The 20,878-nt window shown below is 54.4% G+C and overlaps 8 protein-coding genes across 8 annotated transcripts; 3 read left to right on the forward strand and 5 right to left on the reverse strand.

The window, feature by feature from the left end:
• Nucleotides 1-1,138: 1,138 nt before the first annotated feature.
• Nucleotides 1,139-2,970, reverse strand: J4E87_002593 (uncharacterized protein; the record flags this gene model as incomplete). The annotated part of the gene is made up of 2 exons (XM_049374229.1): nucleotides 1,139-2,697; nucleotides 2,802-2,970. The coding sequence occupies 2 exons, from the start codon at nucleotides 2,968-2,970 to the stop codon at nucleotides 1,139-1,141; spliced, it is 1,728 nt and encodes a 575-aa protein (XP_049236369.1).
• A 470-nt stretch (nucleotides 2,971-3,440) lies between these two features.
• Nucleotides 3,441-4,481, reverse strand: J4E87_002594 (uncharacterized protein; the record flags this gene model as incomplete). Its single annotated transcript, XM_049374230.1, has 1 exon — nucleotides 3,441-4,481. One exon carries the CDS (start codon nucleotides 4,479-4,481, stop codon nucleotides 3,441-3,443), a length of 1,041 nt encoding a protein of 346 aa, XP_049236370.1.
• Nucleotides 4,482-4,787: 306 nt separating this feature from the next.
• Nucleotides 4,788-6,041, forward strand: J4E87_002595 (uncharacterized protein; the record flags this gene model as incomplete). The annotated part of the gene is made up of 1 exon (XM_049374231.1): nucleotides 4,788-6,041. The coding sequence occupies one exon, from the start codon at nucleotides 4,788-4,790 to the stop codon at nucleotides 6,039-6,041; it is 1,254 nt and encodes a 417-aa protein (XP_049236371.1).
• A 219-nt stretch (nucleotides 6,042-6,260) lies between these two features.
• On the reverse strand, nucleotides 6,261-7,007 carry J4E87_002596 (uncharacterized protein; the record flags this gene model as incomplete). Its single annotated transcript, XM_049374232.1, has 1 exon — nucleotides 6,261-7,007. The coding sequence occupies one exon, from the start codon at nucleotides 7,005-7,007 to the stop codon at nucleotides 6,261-6,263; it is 747 nt and encodes a 248-aa protein (XP_049236372.1).
• A 197-nt stretch (nucleotides 7,008-7,204) lies between these two features.
• NSA2 (Ribosome biogenesis protein) lies at nucleotides 7,205-8,165 on the forward strand (the record flags this gene model as incomplete). The annotated part of the gene is made up of 3 exons (XM_049374233.1): nucleotides 7,205-7,242; nucleotides 7,365-7,540; nucleotides 7,594-8,165. 3 exons carry the CDS (start codon nucleotides 7,205-7,207, stop codon nucleotides 8,163-8,165), a joined length of 786 nt encoding a protein of 261 aa, XP_049236373.1.
• A 399-nt stretch (nucleotides 8,166-8,564) lies between these two features.
• On the reverse strand, nucleotides 8,565-10,652 carry J4E87_002598 (uncharacterized protein; the record flags this gene model as incomplete). The annotated part of the gene is made up of 2 exons (XM_049374234.1): nucleotides 8,565-9,719; nucleotides 9,897-10,652. The coding sequence occupies 2 exons, from the start codon at nucleotides 10,650-10,652 to the stop codon at nucleotides 8,565-8,567; spliced, it is 1,911 nt and encodes a 636-aa protein (XP_049236374.1).
• Nucleotides 10,653-11,991: 1,339 nt separating this feature from the next.
• On the reverse strand, nucleotides 11,992-15,794 carry J4E87_002599 (uncharacterized protein; the record flags this gene model as incomplete). Its single annotated transcript, XM_049374235.1, has 4 exons — nucleotides 11,992-12,083; nucleotides 12,138-12,467; nucleotides 12,519-13,009; nucleotides 13,057-15,794. The coding sequence occupies 4 exons, from the start codon at nucleotides 15,792-15,794 to the stop codon at nucleotides 11,992-11,994; spliced, it is 3,651 nt and encodes a 1,216-aa protein (XP_049236375.1).
• Nucleotides 15,795-17,819: 2,025 nt separating this feature from the next.
• Nucleotides 17,820-19,916, forward strand: J4E87_002600 (uncharacterized protein; the record flags this gene model as incomplete). The annotated part of the gene is made up of 2 exons (XM_049374236.1): nucleotides 17,820-19,593; nucleotides 19,642-19,916. The coding sequence occupies 2 exons, from the start codon at nucleotides 17,820-17,822 to the stop codon at nucleotides 19,914-19,916; spliced, it is 2,049 nt and encodes a 682-aa protein (XP_049236376.1).
• Between the last annotated feature and the right edge of the window lie 962 nt (nucleotides 19,917-20,878).

Consider the following 20,878-nt stretch of genomic DNA (forward strand, 5'->3'; position numbering starts at 1 on the left):
AGCTATATCATCTTTCTCTGAGCAATAGTAGATGCTACTTCTCTGCCGCTGCTATAGCTATCGACTACCGTAAGTCGATCTTTTTTCTTCTTGTTGCAAGCTTCCTTTGAACTCATTAGACCCGATCGCAGTGCCGTTATCATACCAAGGCACTATTGGATATTTTAGTATACTAACACACCTTGTAGTACATGGTATCCCGCCGAAGCAATGGCTGAACCTCCGCAAGATCGTCTTAAACGAGGATCGTGTGTCTAGGCTTCGTCCTGCATGTCATGCGCGTGGACTCATAGACTTCTGCAAGAGTAATTCGGCTTTACGTATCGAACATCGCATCGGCCTTCTAGACAATCTGCTCCCTCTGGTATCAGAACCGGGTATTGACGACCCAGACATACTAGGGCGCACTTGCGTGGACGTAATTGTCCCATGGATTGAAAACACCCTCTCGTTGGCTTCATATGGAATGCCAATTGATGCCTACCAACTCGTCATCGATGGTAGTACGCAAGAAACAGTCCACGCGTTTGAGATCCTCAAGCGTGCAGCAGCCATGCAGGAAGCTATGCTCGCTCAAGCCCAACGCAGCGGCGTGCAGCCTACGTCATGGCTCCACGACCCTCAGAAACATTGTACTTTTCCATTGCCGTGGCATCTGCCAGTAGGGCTTCCGAATGCCGTTCGCGATATAATGGCTGGCACGTCGAATATACAATTTACGGGCCCTGTGGGCGAGTTATGGGATCCAGATCTCATGTACATGAAGAGGAAAGACTGGACCATCGCAGATTGGCGAAAAGAATGGAAAGAGGAAATATGGTATGATTGCGTGAAGACGTCCTTTTACGTTGATACACAGACGTGGTATACGCAAGAGTGATAGAAATCGGACAAGGGCTGCCCATCATGTTACTGGTTTCAGCATCGGACACGGCAGCGAACGAGGAGTCGGCGCGGTGTAACATGCGCCATCTTTGCTTTCACAAGTTATGCGAGGTAGTCAATATACATGCAGACCGCGTATGATGACACTTCTACATATGCAATATTCGCTACCTTCTCGCCGAGTCTGTCGCTACACTGTCGAATAACACAAGAAGAAACCAAGCTCCTTCGCATTTACCTCCTTATCCATTATCTACAACCTCGCCACCTCCCTCCCCTCCAACAGCCCCTCGATAGTCTCCCTCCACACCTCTGCCGCCTCAGCACTAATAGAATTGAGATCATAGCTAACGCCGAACCCCACAATCCCCTCCGCACTAGTCGAGCTGCCAACCAGAAACTCGTCCTCCCTCGCTCTAACTCCAATCTTCACATCGCGGAAGTCCGCGGCGAAGTCCTTGTCCCCAAGATTCTGAACATCGTAAGTCCCGCGCTTGAAGAACGCAGCTAGAGGGCCGATGGACGAGACACCGCATGTCGCTCCGAAGCCTGCTGTGCTAGGTGCTAGAGAGCCTTGTGGATTTTGGAAAGAAGGTGAGCGACGCGACGGTGGGAGTTTCGCTTCGACGCGTTCGATCTGAGCGACGTATCCTGTTGCGAGGAGGCGGCCTGGTGAGCCTTTATCTAGTATACCTGCTGTACCTGTCTTTCCCTTTCCTTTTAGACGTTTCTGGTAGACACGCAACTCGCGGTTCGCGTGCTTCGCTACGAGCTTGAAGCGTCCTTCTACAGGTAGGTCGGATGATAAGAAGGGCATTACTATGCCCTCGCTAAAGGCGAGCATGCATGAGTCGGGCGGTGGCGGGTTTACGAAGAAGGCTCGGGGGTTTAACGGGAATGATGCTGTGAATGGGGGGTGGTTGGTTGATGGAGAACGCTTTTCGTGGATGGCCATCATTGCTAGGCCGGCGAGGGCGAAACATCCGGCTCCTATACTGACGTTTGCGGAGCGGCATAGTGATATCAGACGTGCTGAGGCGGCGGGCGAAAGGGATGCGGATACATGACCACATGACATTGGAGGGCGGGTCGAAGGGCTGTAGTCGAAGATCTTGTTGAACTTGGGTTCGAGCGGTACTGGCTCCTCTAACCTCTTCTCCCTTCGCAGCGGGTTCGTAAAAGTGGGTGGTAGTCCTCCTTTCTTCACGTGCCGCAACACTCTGATGAGCGCCCAGAACCAGCGCTGTCTCGCTTTGTTGCCTGCGATCGGGGGGTACAGATCTTCTTGGGCGGCTGGCAAGACTGTTTTGATCTTTTCTGATATACGGAGGGACTCGATGTCTGCTAGGATATCCTGGGATGGTTGGTTGAAGATGCGAGTGAAATGACTGAACCAGCTGTACGCCGAGAGACCATCGGATATTTGATGCGCGATTACGATGAGGAAGCGCAGCTCATATGTTCCGTCTGGAAGTTGTCGCAAAGGTAAGACATGGAACTTTGACAGGCACTTCGTGGGTTCAATGATGCGAGTTACGTTGTAGGCGTGGTGGTACAGGTCTTTCTCATTGACTTCCTCGTACGCTTCTTCGATCCAAACAATGCTCTTCTCGACATCTTGAATGGCAGAATCTTGAGAACTGGGTACATCGACGGCAAAGGCTCTTCTTCCTGTTTCTTGATCATCGATCACTCGAGACAGGAGTAAAGGGTGCTGAAGGCGAAGAGAAGTCCAGGCAAGCGCTATCTTGCGCCTCAGCTCTGATTTCGAGAGCTTGTGTTGGACTGCTAATGTGAAGAGGGCCGTCATATCTGTCATACGGTCAGTCGCGTTTCAACCATGCTCGATATGACAAGGGTACCTCTCTTTAGGCAATTGAGAAATGAGTATAACATATTCTAAACATCCTACATACCTGCCCGGCCACCGTAATACGCGCCATCAGAGTCAAAAGAAGTCTCCACTAGCCCGAGAGGACGCTTGAACAGCTGGGTGCCATCTGCATCTTCTGACAGCTTCCACTCGGCATAGTTTGATGCGTATTTGTCCAACCAGTGGCTCTGCTCTTGCTTTCGTGGTGTCATGACACCTTTTTGGCGTGCAATTCCAGGAGGATGGAGGTCATGCAAAGTTTTTCGCCACTTCTTTGTGCGAGCAATTGGAAGCTCGAGCGTATGTCAACAATGAAGAAAGTGTATCAAAAGGATAACATATGTACAGATTGAAAAGCGACAGAGTTAGAAGGCGGAGTCGGAATGACTGTTAGATTGTGAGATGAGCGGGTCGGCCAGGTCCGCTCGAGTCATGGACGTTAGTCGCTAAGATGCCGTCATTGCCACGACGATCAGTTGATAGGACCTCACACTCTGATCACATACGCTGTTGTACGTTGACATGCTGCAACACATTAATACTGTTCATTCTCGAGGGAGCATGCAGTATAATAAACCTGGAAATGATGAAGCTCCTTTCTATGGCGCCGTGCATGTTCCTTCACGGACTGGGTATCGCCAACGCAACAATTTGATCAACCACCCCTTCCCACCACAGTCTTCTAAACTACATCCTCCATCTCGTCCTCGCCCTCTGAGTCGCCATCACCGGGACCCTCTGGCGCAGCTGCCTCTGCCTGCTTACTGGTATCGCGCTGGTTGTCAAAGACAGCCTGCCGCTTCCAGTTGCTCGCAAAGGGCCCAGACTTGACAAGCAGCGCAATGTCGCCAAGCACCTCCTTGAGATACTGCTCTGGTTGTTTTGTGCGCTGCTTGATAGCCTTCATCGGCCAGTACTGGTATTCGTCGAACAGCTGGTGCAGTACGTCGATGAGGTCGGAACGAGCCATACGAGCCGCCTTGTTCTGCTGTGACTTGGCTTTGGTCGTGGGCTTGATGAAGTTCTTGAAGCGGTTGTTGAGGGTGATGGAGTTGTTGACGTCAGAGACTTCGGTGTCTTTCGTGATGATGGTGGTGGTGTAGGAGCCTTGAATGGCTTGCTTGATGCGCGCGGCGCTGAAGTCCTTGAACTCTTTGGTTTCGAGAGGATTCGCGTTATACTGCCGTGTCGCGTGGCCGACGAGGGCAGTCTGTTTGGGGATCGCCTTCTTGTACTTGCTCCGTTTTTGGACGCGCGCATTCGGATCTTGTACACCACCACCATAGCCTCCGTGGCCTCTCCCATAGCCGAAGCCTTGTCCCTTGAACCCTGGCAGATCCTTCTCTGTAAAGATGTATGTGTTACCCAGTTGCGCTTCGGAAGCGGTTGCAGGATCGAGCTGGAAGGCGGAGGGTAAGTTGGACTTTGCGCGCCAACGATCGTCGAGGAAGACGCGCATAGGCTTGTCCTTGTCGATGCCGCTCGTCGTAGCGAATGCGAGGACTTCGCCGATCTGTATCTGATCGTTGTCGTTGCCGTCGGCGACGTTTTCCCACTTAGACACTGCCTCGTAGAGCCAGTCTGGAATACGCGTGAGCCAGACATCCTGTTGAGGATTGTCCTTATTGATGCTCATCTCGCCGGTGTCCTCGTAGAAGTCATCGTCCATGAAACCTATGTCGCCTTCCGCCTTGATTCCAGCTTCTGTCTTGATGCCGTTCATGGTAGCGAGTGTGTGTGTGTTGTTGCCTGGGGTGAGTTGGTAGTGATGATGAAAGATCGACTGACTGGGGCGCGCTCTTCCCCGACGCGCTTCCGCACTAGCGTGCCAAGCGCTTATCGATAATGCAGCTCTGGAGAGGTCGCGCTTGCCCCACGTCTGCTGCCTATCAACAACCAACAGGTACGACCGAATCTCGTTTGCAGCTACAGAGTGATCCCTTTGTCCTCGCCATTCATTCTCGTATATCCACTCGGGTCGAGCCCTAAACGTCTTCTCAACCAACCCAGCTCATCCAAACCCCTCGCAATGGCTTCACAAGCTGTCACCTCGGCTTTACAGCAGATTGAGGCGGCACCGGCCAGCGAAAAGCCCTCTCAGTACACTGCTCTCCTCCAGCAAATCATAGAATCATCCACCAATGTCGCCGCCGATCTGAACGCATACGCACAAACTCTCCTCGATGACTCGCTCGGCATAGTCGTTCTGCGGCCACTCCTCGCTGCTTTCGTAGATGCGTTCCGCACGGTCAAGGAACCCGACGCCAGGATTGAAGTTGGAGAGAAGGTCATCACACTATTACAGTCCAAGGGCGCGGGCCAGTATGAGGAGCAGGACACTCAGATCAAGCATGCTCTGGCGGATGCGTTCGAACAGAACGATGACTTCAGACGGTCAGCGCAGACGCTCGCGACCATAAACCTTGAGTCGACACAAAAGTCTGTCTCCGCGGATGACAAGGCGCAGGTCTGGATCCGGATAGTGCGGTGTTATCTGGAGGAAGACGATCCGACGAGCGCCTTCACACATCTGAACAAGATCAAGAACATCATCTTCAACGTACAAGACAAGGCCACCAAGGTCATGTTCCAGTTGAGTCAAGCCCGCATTCTCGACTCGCAACGGTCCTTCCTTGATGCTGCGCAGGGATACTACACCTTGAGTAACGAGCCAGTTGTGGACGCTGAAGAGCGCGACAACTTTCTTGGGAAAGCAATCATATGTGCAGTCCTCGCTCCTGCTGGTCCGCAACGAGGTAAGATGTTGGCCAAGCTGTACAAGGACGACCGAGCCAGTTCCGCCGACGACTACGCCATCCTCGAGAAGATCTTCCTGAACCGTCTTCTCACACCTGCCGAGATCAAAGCCTTCTCCGCCAAGCTCGAACCTCACCATCTCGCCCGGGCCGCTGATGGCTTGACTGTGCTCGACAAGGCTATCCTGGAACACAACTTGCTCGGCGCCTCGAAGCTCTACAACAACATTGGATTTGATCAGCTGGGTGAACTACTGGGCATCGACGCTGAGAAGGCCGAGGACTACGCGGCAAAGATGTTAGAGCAAGGCCGACTTGCCGGTTACATCGACCAGATCGACCGATACGTTTTCTTCGAGGGCGAGGCCAGTGGTGAGCGTAAAACAGGGCACGCAGAGCGCGTTGTCGGCAAAGAGCTACGGAAGTGGGATGCCAACGTCACAGGCCTGGCAGAGGAGGTGGAGAAGGTCACGTCGATGATCCAGAACCAATATCCCGACTTCTATGCAGCGCAGGTGGTGCACTAGTGTCGAATCGATATTACCAGCAGCGATGATGAGTAGGCGAAGCATAAACGGCGTCCGGGATCGTATATACCCAATGTACACTTAGACATGAATACGAGCATGATATCGTACTCCCATTGCTGAGATATTGCATTCACGTAACAGCCCCGAGGCTGACATGCTCGTGTTATCTGTACATATGATACATTCAAAGACGCATCCCGCCTCTCGACGCCACCACTATTGTACACTCTCCTTACCCTCTTGGCCCAACACAGCCTCATACTCCTCCAGACTCTTAACTTCCAAATCACTTATCTTCAAGACTGTGAAGTACTGTTTGCTCATAACATGCTTGACATGTCTCCGTCTCCTTTTAGTCTTCTCTTCCACCCTCAACGGCTCAGTCTCCACACCCACAACCCGCGCTCTGCATGTGAATAACCGCTCGTCCAGATAAAACACCTTCTTCCCACGATCCGCATTTCCCTTAACGGGCTCTGGGGCTTTTAACGTGTAGTCGCGCGATCCAATGTGTGTAGCGCGGTTCAGACGCAGAACATCGCCTGGTCGTACATGTGGCATTTGGAAGGGGAGGCGAAGCGTGTCTCCGCGAGTGAGGAGGTATGGGCGGCCATGTAGATGTGCGGTTATGTAGTGTGCTGGCTGCGATTGTAGGAGGGGAAGGAGCTTGCGGATGGAGGGTGTGAGGGTTTGCGAGAGGATGTCTGAGCGAGCGTTTGGTGAGGCTTTGATGTCGTTTGTGGAAGCGGGCGCTGGGGCGTCTTTGGGGAGAGGCTGTGGTGTTTGAGCGCGCTCTTTGGCTTCGTCTGATATGCGGTGGCCGGATTGGATGAGCGGCTCGGGCGTATTCGATGTGTCGAGGTTGTGCGATACGGTTGTTATGCCTGCGCGGCGGATCGTCGGTTGGATTAGCGTTCTCGATTCGAAGAGCGCATGGCGTGCGGAGCGAGCGAATAGAGCCATTACTGGGGTTTGTGGGATGCAATGGCTGGGGTGGCTGCTGAAGAACGCATCTTTGGTGTTGCGGGAGTCCGATGTTGAAGAATCCCGCATCGCGCTAGTGGGGGCTAGTGCCGAACTTTTTGGAGGCAAGGCGGCTGGTGGAAGAGACTCCACTCCACTACACCACCCTTACAGCATACACAGAGGTACTCGCCGCTATGCCTCAGAACGAGTATATCGAGCGCTTTACGAAGCAGTACGTCTACACCGATCCTGCATCTCTCATTCTACAACGCCTACCTCGGCACCAATCCTGCGGTCTCGCGATTTGCGCTTTGCGCCTCAACACCAGAACACATGACTAACCGTATGCTATAGGCACGGAAAGCGCTTCGATCATGACGAGCGCCAACGGAAGAAGATTGCCCGTGAAGGGCACAATGCCTCGAAGAAGGCGCAAAACTTCCGTGGTCTGAGGGCCAAGTTGTACGCCGAGAAGCGTCGCAAGGAGAAGATCCAGATGAAGCAGAAGATCCGCGCACACGAGGAGAGGAGTGAGTGTTTCTGTACACACTGGCATGAACTATACGCTAACCCGATCTCTCAGACGTCAAATCCAACGAGGCCCCCGAGCCAGCCACCGACGCCCTCCCTGCCTACCTCCTTGACCGTAGCAACGAGAAGAACGCAAAGGCCCTATCATCAGCCATCAAGCAGAAGCGTAACGAGAAGGCCGCACGCTTCTCTGTCCCCCTACCAAAGGTCAAGGGTATTTCCGAGGAAGAAATGTTCTCAGTCGTCAAGACAGGAAAGAAGACCAAGAAGAAGAGCTGGAAACGCATGATAACTAAGCCTACGTTCGTTGGACCAGGGTTTACGCGTCGTCCCGTGAAGTACGAGCGCTTCATCCGACCTATGGGTCTCCGTTACAAGAAGGCCAACGTGACGCATCCTGAGCTGAACGTCACGGTCCAACTGCCCATCATCTCCGTAAAGAAGAATCCCCAGCAGCCTATGTACACCCAACTCGGCGTTCTAACCAAGGGAACTATCATTGAGGTGAACGTCTCAGAACTCGGTTTAGTGACTGCTGGAGGAAAGGTCGTTTGGGGTCGGTATGCACAAATCACCAACAATCCCGAAAACGACGGGTGCTTGAACGCCGTTCTTCTCGTCTAAGCTTCCTACTAAGAAGGACGAAACGCAAACAATGCATTTGATGGCGTTATGTGGGTCAGCAGTCGAATTCCAAGGCGTTGCGGCGATTACGAGACAACGGGATTTGCTAGGCAGGGAAAGAGGATTATCGGCCGATGATGCAACTGAGCATGTATATCTTGGAGGACTTTTAGCTAGCAAAAAAAGAATAATGATACTACATTGATCAAGCAAGCAGTCGTGTAATTCATGCTGGTGATAATTACGATGCTGGATTAAATACCCAACCATGACCGCCCAATGACCGCCCAAACCGTGGTATCTTCCCAGTCCATCCATCCATCTCTGCATAAAGAAAAACGCCAAAAGATTCTTCCCACCCAAGGTACCAAATAGCTGGTTCACATCTACAAAGCGACGTTATACGATAACGTCGCTCAAATCCACATGCCTTCTCCTTCTAGCCACATCCCCTGCTAGAGCCCTTCCATCGCTGTCCAGCGCCTCATCACCCGCCCAATCCACAACAATCTCATCGCGGACCTCATCATCGAAACTACCCCTCCGCCCCGTCTTATCCGCCCAGCCCGTGCGTTCAAGCTCGATGATACCGCCGAACCTTCTCTCGCCATTCGCAACGAAAAGAGACTGGCCATCAGGCGTAAACGACACACCACCCGCGGGGCCGAAGAAATCGAAAGTCTGCTTTGACTCCCACGTCTGCGCGTTGATGATGTTGAGGAAGTCATCTGCTTCGGCGGCAACGAGAACACGCGGGCCGGAGCCGATGGGCGAGAAGTGGAGGGAACGCGGGACACTGAGTTCGCTCTTCATGACGGCGAGGGGCTTCTCCCAGTAGCGCGCGTCCCAGACGACGATGGTGGAATCCTGCGCGGCGGTCGCGACGTGAATGCCGTCGTCGGCCCAGGCACAGGCGAAGGCGTCGTCGGTGTGCGAGTTTAGCGTTTCGAAGGGCTGGCCGGTTTCGGCGTTTGTGATGAGCGTTTCTTGGAAATCGCCGACGACGACGCGCATCCGTCCATTTGGACTGGTAGCCGAGCAGTTGACAGCTGCGGGGTAGAGGAACGAGTGGATGAAGGTGTTGGTGCCGCAGTCGAGCACGCGGAGGCGGTGGTCGTTGGAACAGAGGACGGCTTGTGGGGTGTAGGTTCGCCGTGAGGGGAAGAGGTGCATGTGATTAACTATGCGTGACTTGGTGTCTGTTGCAAAGTCGGTGGTGCGGCCGAATGTGCAGGGCGAGCCGTGGGTTGAGGAGAGGTTGGTGATGGCGTACTCGCCTTCGAAAGCACCGGCGATGAGTACGTCGCCGTGGGAAGCGATAGTGGTAATCGATGCATCGGGAGCCAGGTGTTTGCTGAGGTCAACGACGGCGTCTTCGGATGTACCTTCTGCGTCTGTGTGGAGTACTTGGTGACCTTTTGCATAGTAGATATCATTGCGAGATGTGGCCGTCAGAACATTCCGCAGCTGGAAGTGAGGAACAAAGGCACGGGGGCTGGTGTTGATCCTTCGGAACTGGAAGAAGCTGTCTGTGTTGGGTGTTGAATGGACGTGCTGTGATAAGTTAGCCAGTGAACCTCATAAGACATAAAGAAGCTCGTTTGTCCCCCAACAATACCACACCCTGGAGGGATGTACGTGTTCTCCATCATTCGGTCCTGCAGAACACAGTAATGTCTTCAGGGTGTGTAATAGCTGGAGCAAGAAAACACTTCTTCGTACTATGCATACCTTGCGAACCTGCTTCACACTGTGAGGCACCCGCTGACGCTCATGTTGCGACCTTGCTCTCCGTACCGAAGCCCTAGTAGTCTTCCGGGCGGTCCAATCAATTCCCTGGTAATCATACTCATCACCCTTGAGATCTTCTCGGGTAATGAAATCCGGCAGCTGGATGAGATCCAGACCAGGCACAACACCGGGCTTCCACTGCCCGTAGAAGCGGTGGAAGTAGGACGTAATGGGACAAAAGGCCGCCCGGTCCTGTATACTCAGGTGCGGTTCGTTGAGTGTTGGCGGTGGCTCAAGTAATAGGTCAGTACCGTATGGCAGGTTGCCTGCTATGGTGACCGGCGCAATGAAGTGTGTAGTGGATGTGTGGTGCTGAGGTATGCTGGAGCCTGCAAACATGTCGAAAGCGTTGTATGTGACATAGGATGGATGGACTGGCCCGAAGCCAAACATGTCTTCTATCGTGCCTCCCTCATCCAGCGAGGGGTCCCCATCGTCGCTGTTTGCTCCTGCCTGATGCGACTCGGGCATGGCTTCCATGAAATGCTGGTAGTCCTCTAGCGATATCCCCCCACCATCGTCATCGTCGTCGCCGTCGTCCCCCTCGTCATCGGGCGGTCTGTTGTCGGAGAGGGTCGCTAGCGTCACAGCAGCAGCCAGTGCGCTGGGTGAGTGCGGCCAGTCTCCAGCGGGCGGGTGGGCGTGCGGCGGCGTTGTGGGATGTGTGGTGGAGTGTGGCGCGGGCCAGTTGTGCATGCTGGCCATCGACGCCCGCTATCCGCCTGATAGCCAGTGCAGCGGGGCCGCCGAGGCAGGTTCTTGGGGCAGTTGCGTCTGCGACGAAATGGTCGGCTGGTGTAGTTGTAGAGAGGCGTTGGGGCGCAAGGTATAGGCTTGTCTGGCGTGGGGGAGGCGACTAGGCCGAAGCATAGGCTCAGGCAGAATGCAGCAGTCAAGTCCAGGGCCCAGGGGCTGACTGGCTAGGCTCTTCGCTTCGCAGGCTGACTGGGTCGCGTTCGGCGCTCGACCTGGCTCTCCAGGCGCTGCATGCGACAGAGGTACGTCCAGGCTAATTGTGGGGTTGCTTCTGGCAAGTCACAGTCGGGTATTGGCTGCGGGAGAGTTGGGCTGGGCTGCAGGGCAGGGCAGGGTGACGGTCATGAATATGGCTATGCGCGTCGGGACGGCTTCTGAAGCTCCAATGCCGTCAGATATATATGCCACGCTCCACGTCGTCGAATATTCCCATCGAGCCCTCCTCCGCGGGCCTCTAGTCTGAACACGGGGGGATCGGACAGCCCACCCCCAAGCCTGACTAGCGACTCCACCATCTCTCAGATCTCCAGACGTTAGATCTGTGTATTCACGCTGCTCGACTCCACGCTGTCACCAGGCGCTCAGGGTTAAGCGGCTGCGGCGTGTCGACGGACCGTGATACAACTCACATGGCACTGCCAACACGACAACCTTCTGGAGCCAAGGCCCGGCGACGAGAATGCAGTGGCCACCCACCATTACACACCCACGTCCACATCTGCTCTTGTCAGGCCTCTTTTGGGACACAGACAGCACACCAGCTTCGCTAAGCGCATCTTCTGGGTGATGTGCTGAGCGCCGGCCCACGGTTGCACGGCTATTTCGTGGAGCAAATCAGACGTCGGTTCCCACCGCGCCTCCCCAGACTGTGGCTCGAACGCCGTTTTTGTCTCCCCTTGCCGTTCTGCCTGTGGACAACGGTGCTGGCACTCCACGACAGCACGCCACAGATCGCTCCAGCGAAACTCGAACCACCCTGCGGGCGCGCTGGGCGCACAGGGCGGATCTTGAGACTGCAAAACAGCACAGGAACACTGATGCGAGGTCATTCATCAAAGTGGTATTTCAGCATCGGTATGCCGTGTCTCGCGAGAGCTGACGACATGCCGTAAGAATGTATTACTAGTGCGAGGTGCCTACGTGACCCCGACGGCGAAGTGGAAATGCCACCATCTCATAAACGATGACAGAAATGGCCTGCTAAAACGAACACCCCAGGAATGCAGCAAATCATGTAGTACATATGCAGTCCGCTCCTACGCGACGCCTCATTGCGAAATCAATTATCATAGTACTGGTCGTATCCCTGCTGCTGTTGCTGCGGTGGCCATCCGCCAGCCGATGTCGCCGCTGGTGTCTTGAGTCTTCGTTCTGTTGGTGCCCAACGTCAGTGACTGCATTATCGCGAGAAGTTGTGTTCCTTACCTGCTTCAAAGTCATGCCACCTGCGCATCGTGATCTTGCTGCTGTCGAACTCTCCCTCATACTCCAGTCCTGCCTTCTTCGTCTTCTCGCCCGCCGTCTTTCGAGTATCTCCCCAGCTGAAGTCGTCAAACTTCCAGAAGGCATACGTCGGAAGCACAAAATTCCAAACAGGCAGTGACAGCAGATAGACGAACATCCAGGCGACGTAAGACCATCGATGAGCCGTTACGATGATAAGAACCGCGGGTAAACCAAGAATGAGCGCTAGCAGGATGAGGGGTATGACAGGAGCTTCGGTGTGGAGGATGGCGGCTTTGATAGCGATAGCGACTGGACGTGGTCAGCAAAGCCAGAATTTCAAGATGGGGTACGGGGGCTTACTTAGGTAGAAGGTAAAGGCAATGGCGGCCGGGAGGACCAGGGTTCCGATCAACTCGATGAACACAACGAACTGCATGCTGAAGCAGAAGGTGCCACACAGATCTCGCACTAGCACAAGCTCCATCAGGTTGTGGACCGTACTATTAATCCATCGTCTGCGCTGTGACAGCAAGACTTTGAACTCGTCCGGTACAGTGGTTTTGCAAACGGCTTGCGGCACAAAAACCTGTTTCCGCTTGGGGAACGTCTTGAGCATAAGCGTCGACAGATAACGATCTTCACCTAGTAGTAGCAGATTCTTCTTGTGCAACGTATCGACCACGTTCTCCGAATAGTGCTCGACGACGTCAGGGTTAGCCAAGATCGGGACCCAGTAGTTCTGACCGCCCTTGGGAGCCTTGATGCGGTACATGCAGAAACAACCTGGCAAGCAAGTGACACCACCAAAGACCGACTCGAATGACTTTGCCAAGTGGTGGGAGATGAAGTATCTAGTACGATTAGTGGCGCGATTGTCAGACACGGCAAATGCACTTACTCAAACACCTGGATCATGGAGACCCACGAATCCCGCTTATTGGCAATCTTTGTTTCGCCGCAGAGCCCCATGATATCTGGATCCTTTACCATGGCTGAGATCATGTGCGTCAAGCTGTCAGGGAAGACCTTTGTGTCGGCGTCCACCATGAGGACTATCTCATAGAAATCAGGCGATATGCCAGTAATCTTCCAGATACCGTTGAACATCTCAAACTCAAGCTCCGTCATACGCTCGTCAAACATGACCTTTTGCAAGAACGACATGAGGATGATCTGACTGTCTCGCTTTCCACGATTGCCAGGCTTGGACTTCTTGGCCTCATCAGGTGTACCACACTTTACCACTAGCATCACCGGAACACGTTGCTGCTTCTCGACGGGAATGCGCGTCGTCTCGCCATAGTCATAGAAACCCGAGTAGATCTTGGCCATGTTGTGTCGTTTGGAGCCACTGGCGACTGCGACGTACGAGTGCGCTTGAACCTCGTGGGGCAATACCGCGTGATCCCTCATCATACCAAGACAGACTTCGGGCGTTGTCAAGTCTTCACCGTGACCCTTGATCATACCGTCGCAAATGATGAGAATCAACTTGTGACTGTTGGGGTAGTCGGTGGTAGCAATGGAGTCGAGTGTAGTTCGCAGACCTTCGGGTCCTTCAGAGTAGGCGGTGACAAGACAGATGGTATGAGCCAATGGGTATCCGAAAGGCTGCCACTCTGGAGGAGGCTGAGGCACGACTGCTTCGTGTGTGAAACCTGCGGGCCCGGAACCTTCGACGCTAGAGTAACGGTTGGTATCGGTGTTACCGGAAAGGAGTAGGCTAGATCGAGATTCCTGTGCCGTAAATACCGCATTGTGTTTTCCATCCATGGGCATAGTGCCCTGGCTGGCGTTGAGTTGCTTGTACATGCCACCGTTCGATCCGAGGACACGAGATGCTGTGCTCTGGCTAGTCATGGTTGTAGGCGGGGCACGGGTCTTTGCGTTCTTGTCAACCGAGTAGGGGCTGGTGAACCTCGAAGTTTGTGGCAAGAAGGTACTGCCACGCTTGTTGCTGCGGTCAGAGCCGGACGATGGATCCATGAGCTTTGGCGGTGGGCGGTAGATGTCATCACTCCATTCCTCGATCTGCTGCTTTCGCTGCTTAGAGTCGGCGGGGCCAATAGATGTCTTGGTAGCAGCAAACTTCTTGCTGATGAACCACTGGAAGATCAAAGCGAGGACGAACTTGGCCATGACAACAGCCAGGATGAAGACGAGCGAGACGTAAAGGACAACTTTGGAAGCAATGCAGCCAATGCTCTCTGTGTCGATGGAGCCAACTTTAATAGTCTCGGTGAAGCAACGAGCTACCTGCTTCTCGTAGCTGGACGAGTACGCACGGGTGACATCGACACCGCGAACAGCGGGGTTCTGGCGGATTTCATCGAATAGAGGTGGGATGTTGACCTGGGTTCGGTTGAACCAGTCGAGCAAGTTTAGGTCAAGCACATCACCACCCCAGACCATCAGATTCCTGGAGCTGTTGCGGATGTCCTCCCAGGTGTAGTAAACATCACCAGCATTGTGGAGGCTGTAGAAGCCCCTGCGAGCTTTGTCCGAGGTGTGGCAGAGGTAACCGTTGTACTCCAAGAAGGTGGTGTTGGGCTTGGTCGATCCATCTTGGTTGAACAGTCGGCACGGGAAATACCAGCCTAGGTCTCCGTTGCCGGTTGTGGGGATTCCAGAGTTCTCCTTTTCAGTGATGAGACCCTTGCAGGCTCCGTTGACGTTTTGGAACAAGAAGCTGGCATCCTGACCGCCATGTTTCTCAGGAAGATCGAACAGGACGTTTGCGTCTTCGGGGACGCCACGGGCTCTGGGGTGCTTGGACTGGGCGAGATCATAGGCTTTGCCGTGAATGATGAGGTATCCACCGCCGACTTCGTTCGTCCTGAGACGAGCATTGCCGCCAGAGGGGCAGACAGTTTCCGTAAAACCGAATGTAAGGTAACCAACGAACGTGCAGATGAGCATGATGATGCTGACGAGTCCGACCTTCTCTCTCCAGGCTCGCTGCTGCGCCTTCTGCGGCTTTCCAAAGCACTTCAGGATAGCGTTCGGGCACCAGAAGGTGACGATGGCGCAGTAGACGTTCCACAGACTAGGTGGGCGTAGCTTGTCCTGCTCCTTCTGGCGCTGCTTCTCGCGCGCCTTCATTGTCTCGCTCCGTGTCAACTTGCGTTGTATCCGCGGCTCTCCGTCGTCCATGGGAGCCTGCTTGTCATTGTAGCCTCCGCCTGAGGCATTTCGCAGGTGTGGGGGCTTGACATCGGTACTGTCTGAGCTGACCGTTTCAGCTTCCAGGTGGTCTTCGAGGATAGGGTCGTTGCCGGTCGTCGAGGGGTGGACGTCCATGCGCTGGGCGTGTTTGCGGTAGTGATAGTTTGGGTGGCTTGGGTCGTTTCGTTGGCGCTCGGGGCGGATGAGGCTGCGCTTCCTTCCCAGTTCAGGCCCAGTGGAATTGGTTTGGCCTCGCATTATAGGATCACGCTCCATGGGCACGGGGGTGCCGGGTGAAGGAAGCGCGCGGGCATAGGATTGGGTGCCGCTCTTGCTGTTGGAGCGGTCGTGCGATCGCGTGTTCTCCAGGTCGGACGTCCTTCTCCTGCGATGGTGCGAGTCGCGGTGTGCATGGCGCCGCTCGCCCCGTCGTGGCGGCGACGACTCTTCGGGTCGCTGCGGTAGCGACATTTGCGTGAGGATGCGAGCTCAGCTGTTGTTACACAGTGGGGCTGCAGCGCGGAACCCTTGTCGGCCCGGGAAGAATACGTATGGCGACTCTATGAGGTTGCTGATCGCATGAATGGGACGATGCGTGTCTGGGGTGGTCGAGGTCGCGGAAAGGCGGTGGGTCGTAATTTCCGTTTTCAACGAGTGATGGCTGGCTGCGGCAGGAGCGAGTGCGGTGCCGGAATAACCAGTGTGTGCAGTGTGCTGTATTGTAGTGAAAGACGGTCCTAACGAGCGACGAGGAAAACCGACGAGACCCCGGGCGATACAATAGGTGTTGCTAGAGCGATGGCTGATGGGGGCGAAGTTGGCCAGGGGGGTGCTATTTTGGGGCTTTCGTTCCGCCACTAGCACAAGGCCATCGCTAGAGCATACATAAACACGGGAACTCTTCTGACTTCGTGATGATCAGAGACTACGGCTGTCGAGGCATGCATTTTCCAGTGTCTGCCTCGGCGATACTGCAGTAGTACTACGTGATCTCTCTATCCTTATGCCTCTCCCCACAGATGTCGCTGTCACACCACAGAGCCCTCAGGCTGTACCTAGGGACGCTGCTACATGAGCGGACCCCTGCATGCACCAAATCCTGCAGCCCACGGAGCCAAACGGTTACCCTGGATCGACGTACTATCAATTTCCCTATCTACTAACCTCACGTCTCCTTTTCAACATTTCTAGACATCAACTCAAAACGCTCCCTTCTTCGCAACGTGCCCGGCGGCCTTCATGTAAGGGTGTCCAGCTTCTCAGCCCACCGGTCTATTATTTCTATTGACGCCGAGGGCGGTCGCCACTACCACTACCGCATGTCAACACGGCGCGTGCAATGCACAGGCTGCCTGAAATAAAAAGGACTGTGCCCCATCCTTCTCCTCATGTGCGAGTGGACCTGCGCTGAGCTTTGGCGGTGCATTTCCACTTGACGCCTTGTGCTTTGCGTCAAGCTGAATGACTGAACGCGTGGAGTCAGGGTCTATTCACATAGGCGCAGCTCCACACTCTTCCATGTCTCCATCCTGAGCCCTGCAGGGCGGCAGCTCCACCCGCGCGGACTGCCATGGACGGCTCATTACCTAGCTAGCATTTGTCACATGTATAGGAATCGATAGTCGATGGCGGAGCTTCGGAGGCAGCGGTGGCTTGGATAAGTAGTCTCTAGGTACTGTCAAGCCTCAACATGTCTGCCCGACCACCTGAGCAAACTCTGCGGTTCACGTTTGGACAGTGACCAGATGGTTGATGACGCCACCTTCCTAATACTCACTGCGTACGTGTCTCAAACAGCGCCCAGCCCTGGGGCCAGTAGTCAAATATCGACGCATGCCCATGTACTTGCAGAAGCTCCTCCACATTTGTCAATATTCCCCGTGAGCCGCCATCGATTACTTGCGCCCCTTTCGGTTCTTGCCGAATAGATCGATAGTGCTCGTGTTTCAACTGTAGTCACACACTCTTTCGCTTCCTCAGCGAGCCGGCCTCTGCCGCCCAGTCCACTATTCGCCATTCTATACGAGGGTCTGCCTGCATCGGGTGGGGTTTCAAAAAGCGTCTACCTCCCACTTGCCTTGCCTGCTACGTAGAACTGTTGGCGCGAAAGTTGCAGGTTGCAAGTTGACCCAGAAGACTACCTGTTCGCGTTCTGTTCAGGGTCCAAGTGCCGAAGCTGCGAACCCTCCACTCCGCTTCCTGTAAGTCTAATCCTTTTCTGTACCGTAGATCATCATCCCAGGGTGCGCATCCTGAGGCCGAGGTTGGCGAACAGTATCCCAGCCCGTCGTCACACCGCAATTCAAGTACTAACAGTGAATTGTGCGAGTAGAGAGGATCCACACGGCAGACGGTCTCTTATCGCATGCGCGGATTTCTTTGTCGCTAGGACTGCACCACCATCTTAGAGCCCCGCCGTTCCAGCGAGTCAGGACTTAGGCGGACATAAGACTGCAACCAGAGGTCTAACGAAGGGGGATTCGCCTTTTTCTAGCCATGTCCCAGGTCGCTTCGACACCACCATCCAGGGCATTGCCACCCATTCCAGCCGACCAGGAAGCCTACAGCGCGCATCATCCCGCCTCGAACGGCTCAGGTGGTTTCCAGCAGCGCAAACCCCCCGCCGCGCGCCACTCCTCAACGCCCTCTTTCAGCATCACCGAGCACCACGACACAGCAGGCGGACGCGACTCGAGACAGTCCGGCTCTTCTTTCAACCAAAGCTCCGACGGCCACTCGAGAACGCCCTCGCGAGAAACTCCAGACATTGAGCACAGATTCTCGGGGAGCTCGATTCCACCCGCACAGGACATTCCCTTCAAGCGACTGCATATTAGCGACGGCTCGTACGGGAGTCGATTCTCGCACGTTGCAGAGATGGACGTCGCAAATGCACACGACGAGGCGGAGCATATATACACTCCCCAAGAGCAATACCGGCCCGTATCCTACCCGAGCCAACCAACCCCGCCGGCTGCAACATATCCTCCCCGCGAGACCGCACAATCGCCGAATGGCGGCTCCCAGCACTCGTCGAATAATAGCGGGCGCAACAGCTATTTCAACAGCCATGCGCAAGAGGGCGAGCTGCAAGTCCCGCGCAGCACGGTTCCAAGACCCAACTCTGCATACACACTCGGCTCAGAGCTGAACATGCGAGGTCGCACAGAATCCCCGCGCCTCTCTGTGGTTGGAACCCCGTCGCCTAGCGGATCACCAAACCCTTACGCCCGCCCCGTATCAACGAGCCGCCGCTCCCCCGACTTTAGACCGGAGTCGTCTTACATCGATCTGACCAACCTCCCGTACAACCAGCAAATCGCTCCTGCGACAAACTTTGGCAATGCAGGTCTACGGGGCGTTGTGGGGCAGAATGCCTCCCTACTCGACGAGAAGAAGACGCTGGAAATGTACAGGGCAAACGTCAAGAAGACACAGGATACTGCCGTGCAATACGAGTTTGCGCTGTTCATGATACAAGTGGCCCGCGAGGTTCTGGCGACAGAGAATAGCGGTGTCGATCACGGCATGAACCCCACAGAGTTGCTGAAGGAAGCACGACAGATTCTCCAAAGGTTAGCCGACCGCAGCTATCCTTTCGCGCAGTACTACCTCGCCGATGGGTACGCGTCCGGTCTATTCAACAAGGACAAGCCGGACCACGATCGTGCATTTCCCCTCTTTGTAGCTGCTAGCAAGCACGGCCATGCTGAATCAGGGTTCCGTGCCGCACTTTGCTACGAGTTTGGCTGGGGCTGCCGCAAGGACTACGCTAAGGCGGTTCAGTTTTACCGTGCTGCTGCGTCTAAGAATCATCCTGGAGCTGCGACACGACTCGGAAAGGCTTGTTTGACAGGCGATATGGGTCTCCAGAACAAGTATAGAGAAGGATTGAAGTGGCTGAAGCGAGCCACCGAGTCGGCCGACTTCCAGTACAACATTGCGCCGTATGAGCTTGGTCTGCTGCACGAGACGGGCTTCGGAGACGATATTTTCAAGGACGAAGTGTACGCGGTGCAGCTGTTTACCCAGTCTGCCGAACTGGGTCACCCATTGGCCGCTTTGAAGCTGGGAGAAGCCTACGAACATGGCCTATTGCGCTGCCCTAAGGATGCTGCGCTTTCCGTTCACTACTACAACTGCGCTGCTCAGGCCGACATCCCAGAGGCCATGATGAACCTCTGCGCCTGGTACATGGTCGGTGCCGAACCTGTTCTTGAAAAGGATGAGAATGAGGCGTATGAATGGGCCAAGAAAGCTGCAGAGCATGGTAAGTTTGTCGATAATAGCGCGAAGTACATCTCGCTAATTCCATCAGGTCTTCCAAAAGCCGAGTATGCCTGTGGATACTTTACAGAAATGGGCATTGGCTGCCGGAGAGATCCTCTAGAAGCAAACGTCTGGTACGTCAAAGCTGCAGATTCCGGCGACGAGCGGGCAAAGCAGCGCCTCGCCATCATCCAAGCTGCGGCATCCGGGCAGTCGCACGTCCCAGCAAGCAACAACGTCACCGAGAAGGGAAAGCTCAAGAAAGAGAAGGGCAGCAAAGAGAAGGATGGTAAAGAGAAGGACGAAAACTGTGTGGTAATGTAGAATTGGGCGTGTTGTGCTGGCCCTTTGCGATTTCTTTTATACCCTACTCGCGTTTGTTGTTTTTGCTTCCCGCATGTACTCACGTTGGTCATTCCAACCATTCCACGTAAGCGTTGCGATAATCTTTCTAATATGGGGTTGTGCATATACGGCGTTTGTGGTGCATTGTCCTTTGCATACCGCCGCTTGGGACTGAGCGTTGAGGTCTTGTCAGCATACCTGGTGGAGGCAGGTCGGCACTATTGCATCGTTTCGTCATGTCATAGCATGTCTGATGGAGTTACATCTCGTAAAAGCTGAGGTGGACAAAGTGGGTAACTGCATGATGCATCGTAATGACTTTCTATAGCTCAGAGCTTGACTCAACTCAATCATAGACACAGACGACTACAAGCAGGTTGTTTCTGTTCAAAGGCTTTCTGTTCAGTATTTTGCACTGTATTTACTGCTATTGCAAGTTCATAGCCCTCGTTCCAACTAAAGATGAGTATTCCCTGGAGACGATGTTAGCTGGCACAGACTGCAGCCAACGGCAGCTGATTCCAGCATCAGATGTCAGTTCAGCACGGGTTTCGACGGCTTTGTTGCTCCGAACGCGTCTCGTGACAGCGCGGTTGCCATAAAAGCGCCGATTGGCCAATGTCTTGCAGCATCTTACGTAGCTTTACCTCACAACTATCCGTTCTTGTCCGGCCCTTGCGGTACTCTAGATATGCGGATTCCACGGTACGCGTTCGTAATAGATACGTATTGAATCAATCACGCAGTGATGCGCATCGCAGTGGATGTACATGTAAAGGGCGCATGGCTTGTGCTATATAAGGTGTCTGCATGGCCTTGGCAGGTGTTCCCGGTGGACTCGCTTGCTGCGCTTCCCCAGACCGTGGCTAGCCGCTACCCGAATGGGTAGGCATGATGCACGTTGGCGGCTGAGGGATCCACCTGCACGCCTTAGACTGACT

Source organism: Alternaria ethzedia (genome assembly GCF_023757985.1).
Source record: "Alternaria ethzedia strain BMP 0044 chromosome Unknown scaffold_4, whole genome shotgun sequence".
In the NCBI taxonomy this organism is placed as follows: Eukaryota; Fungi; Ascomycota; class Dothideomycetes; order Pleosporales; family Pleosporaceae; genus Alternaria; species Alternaria ethzedia.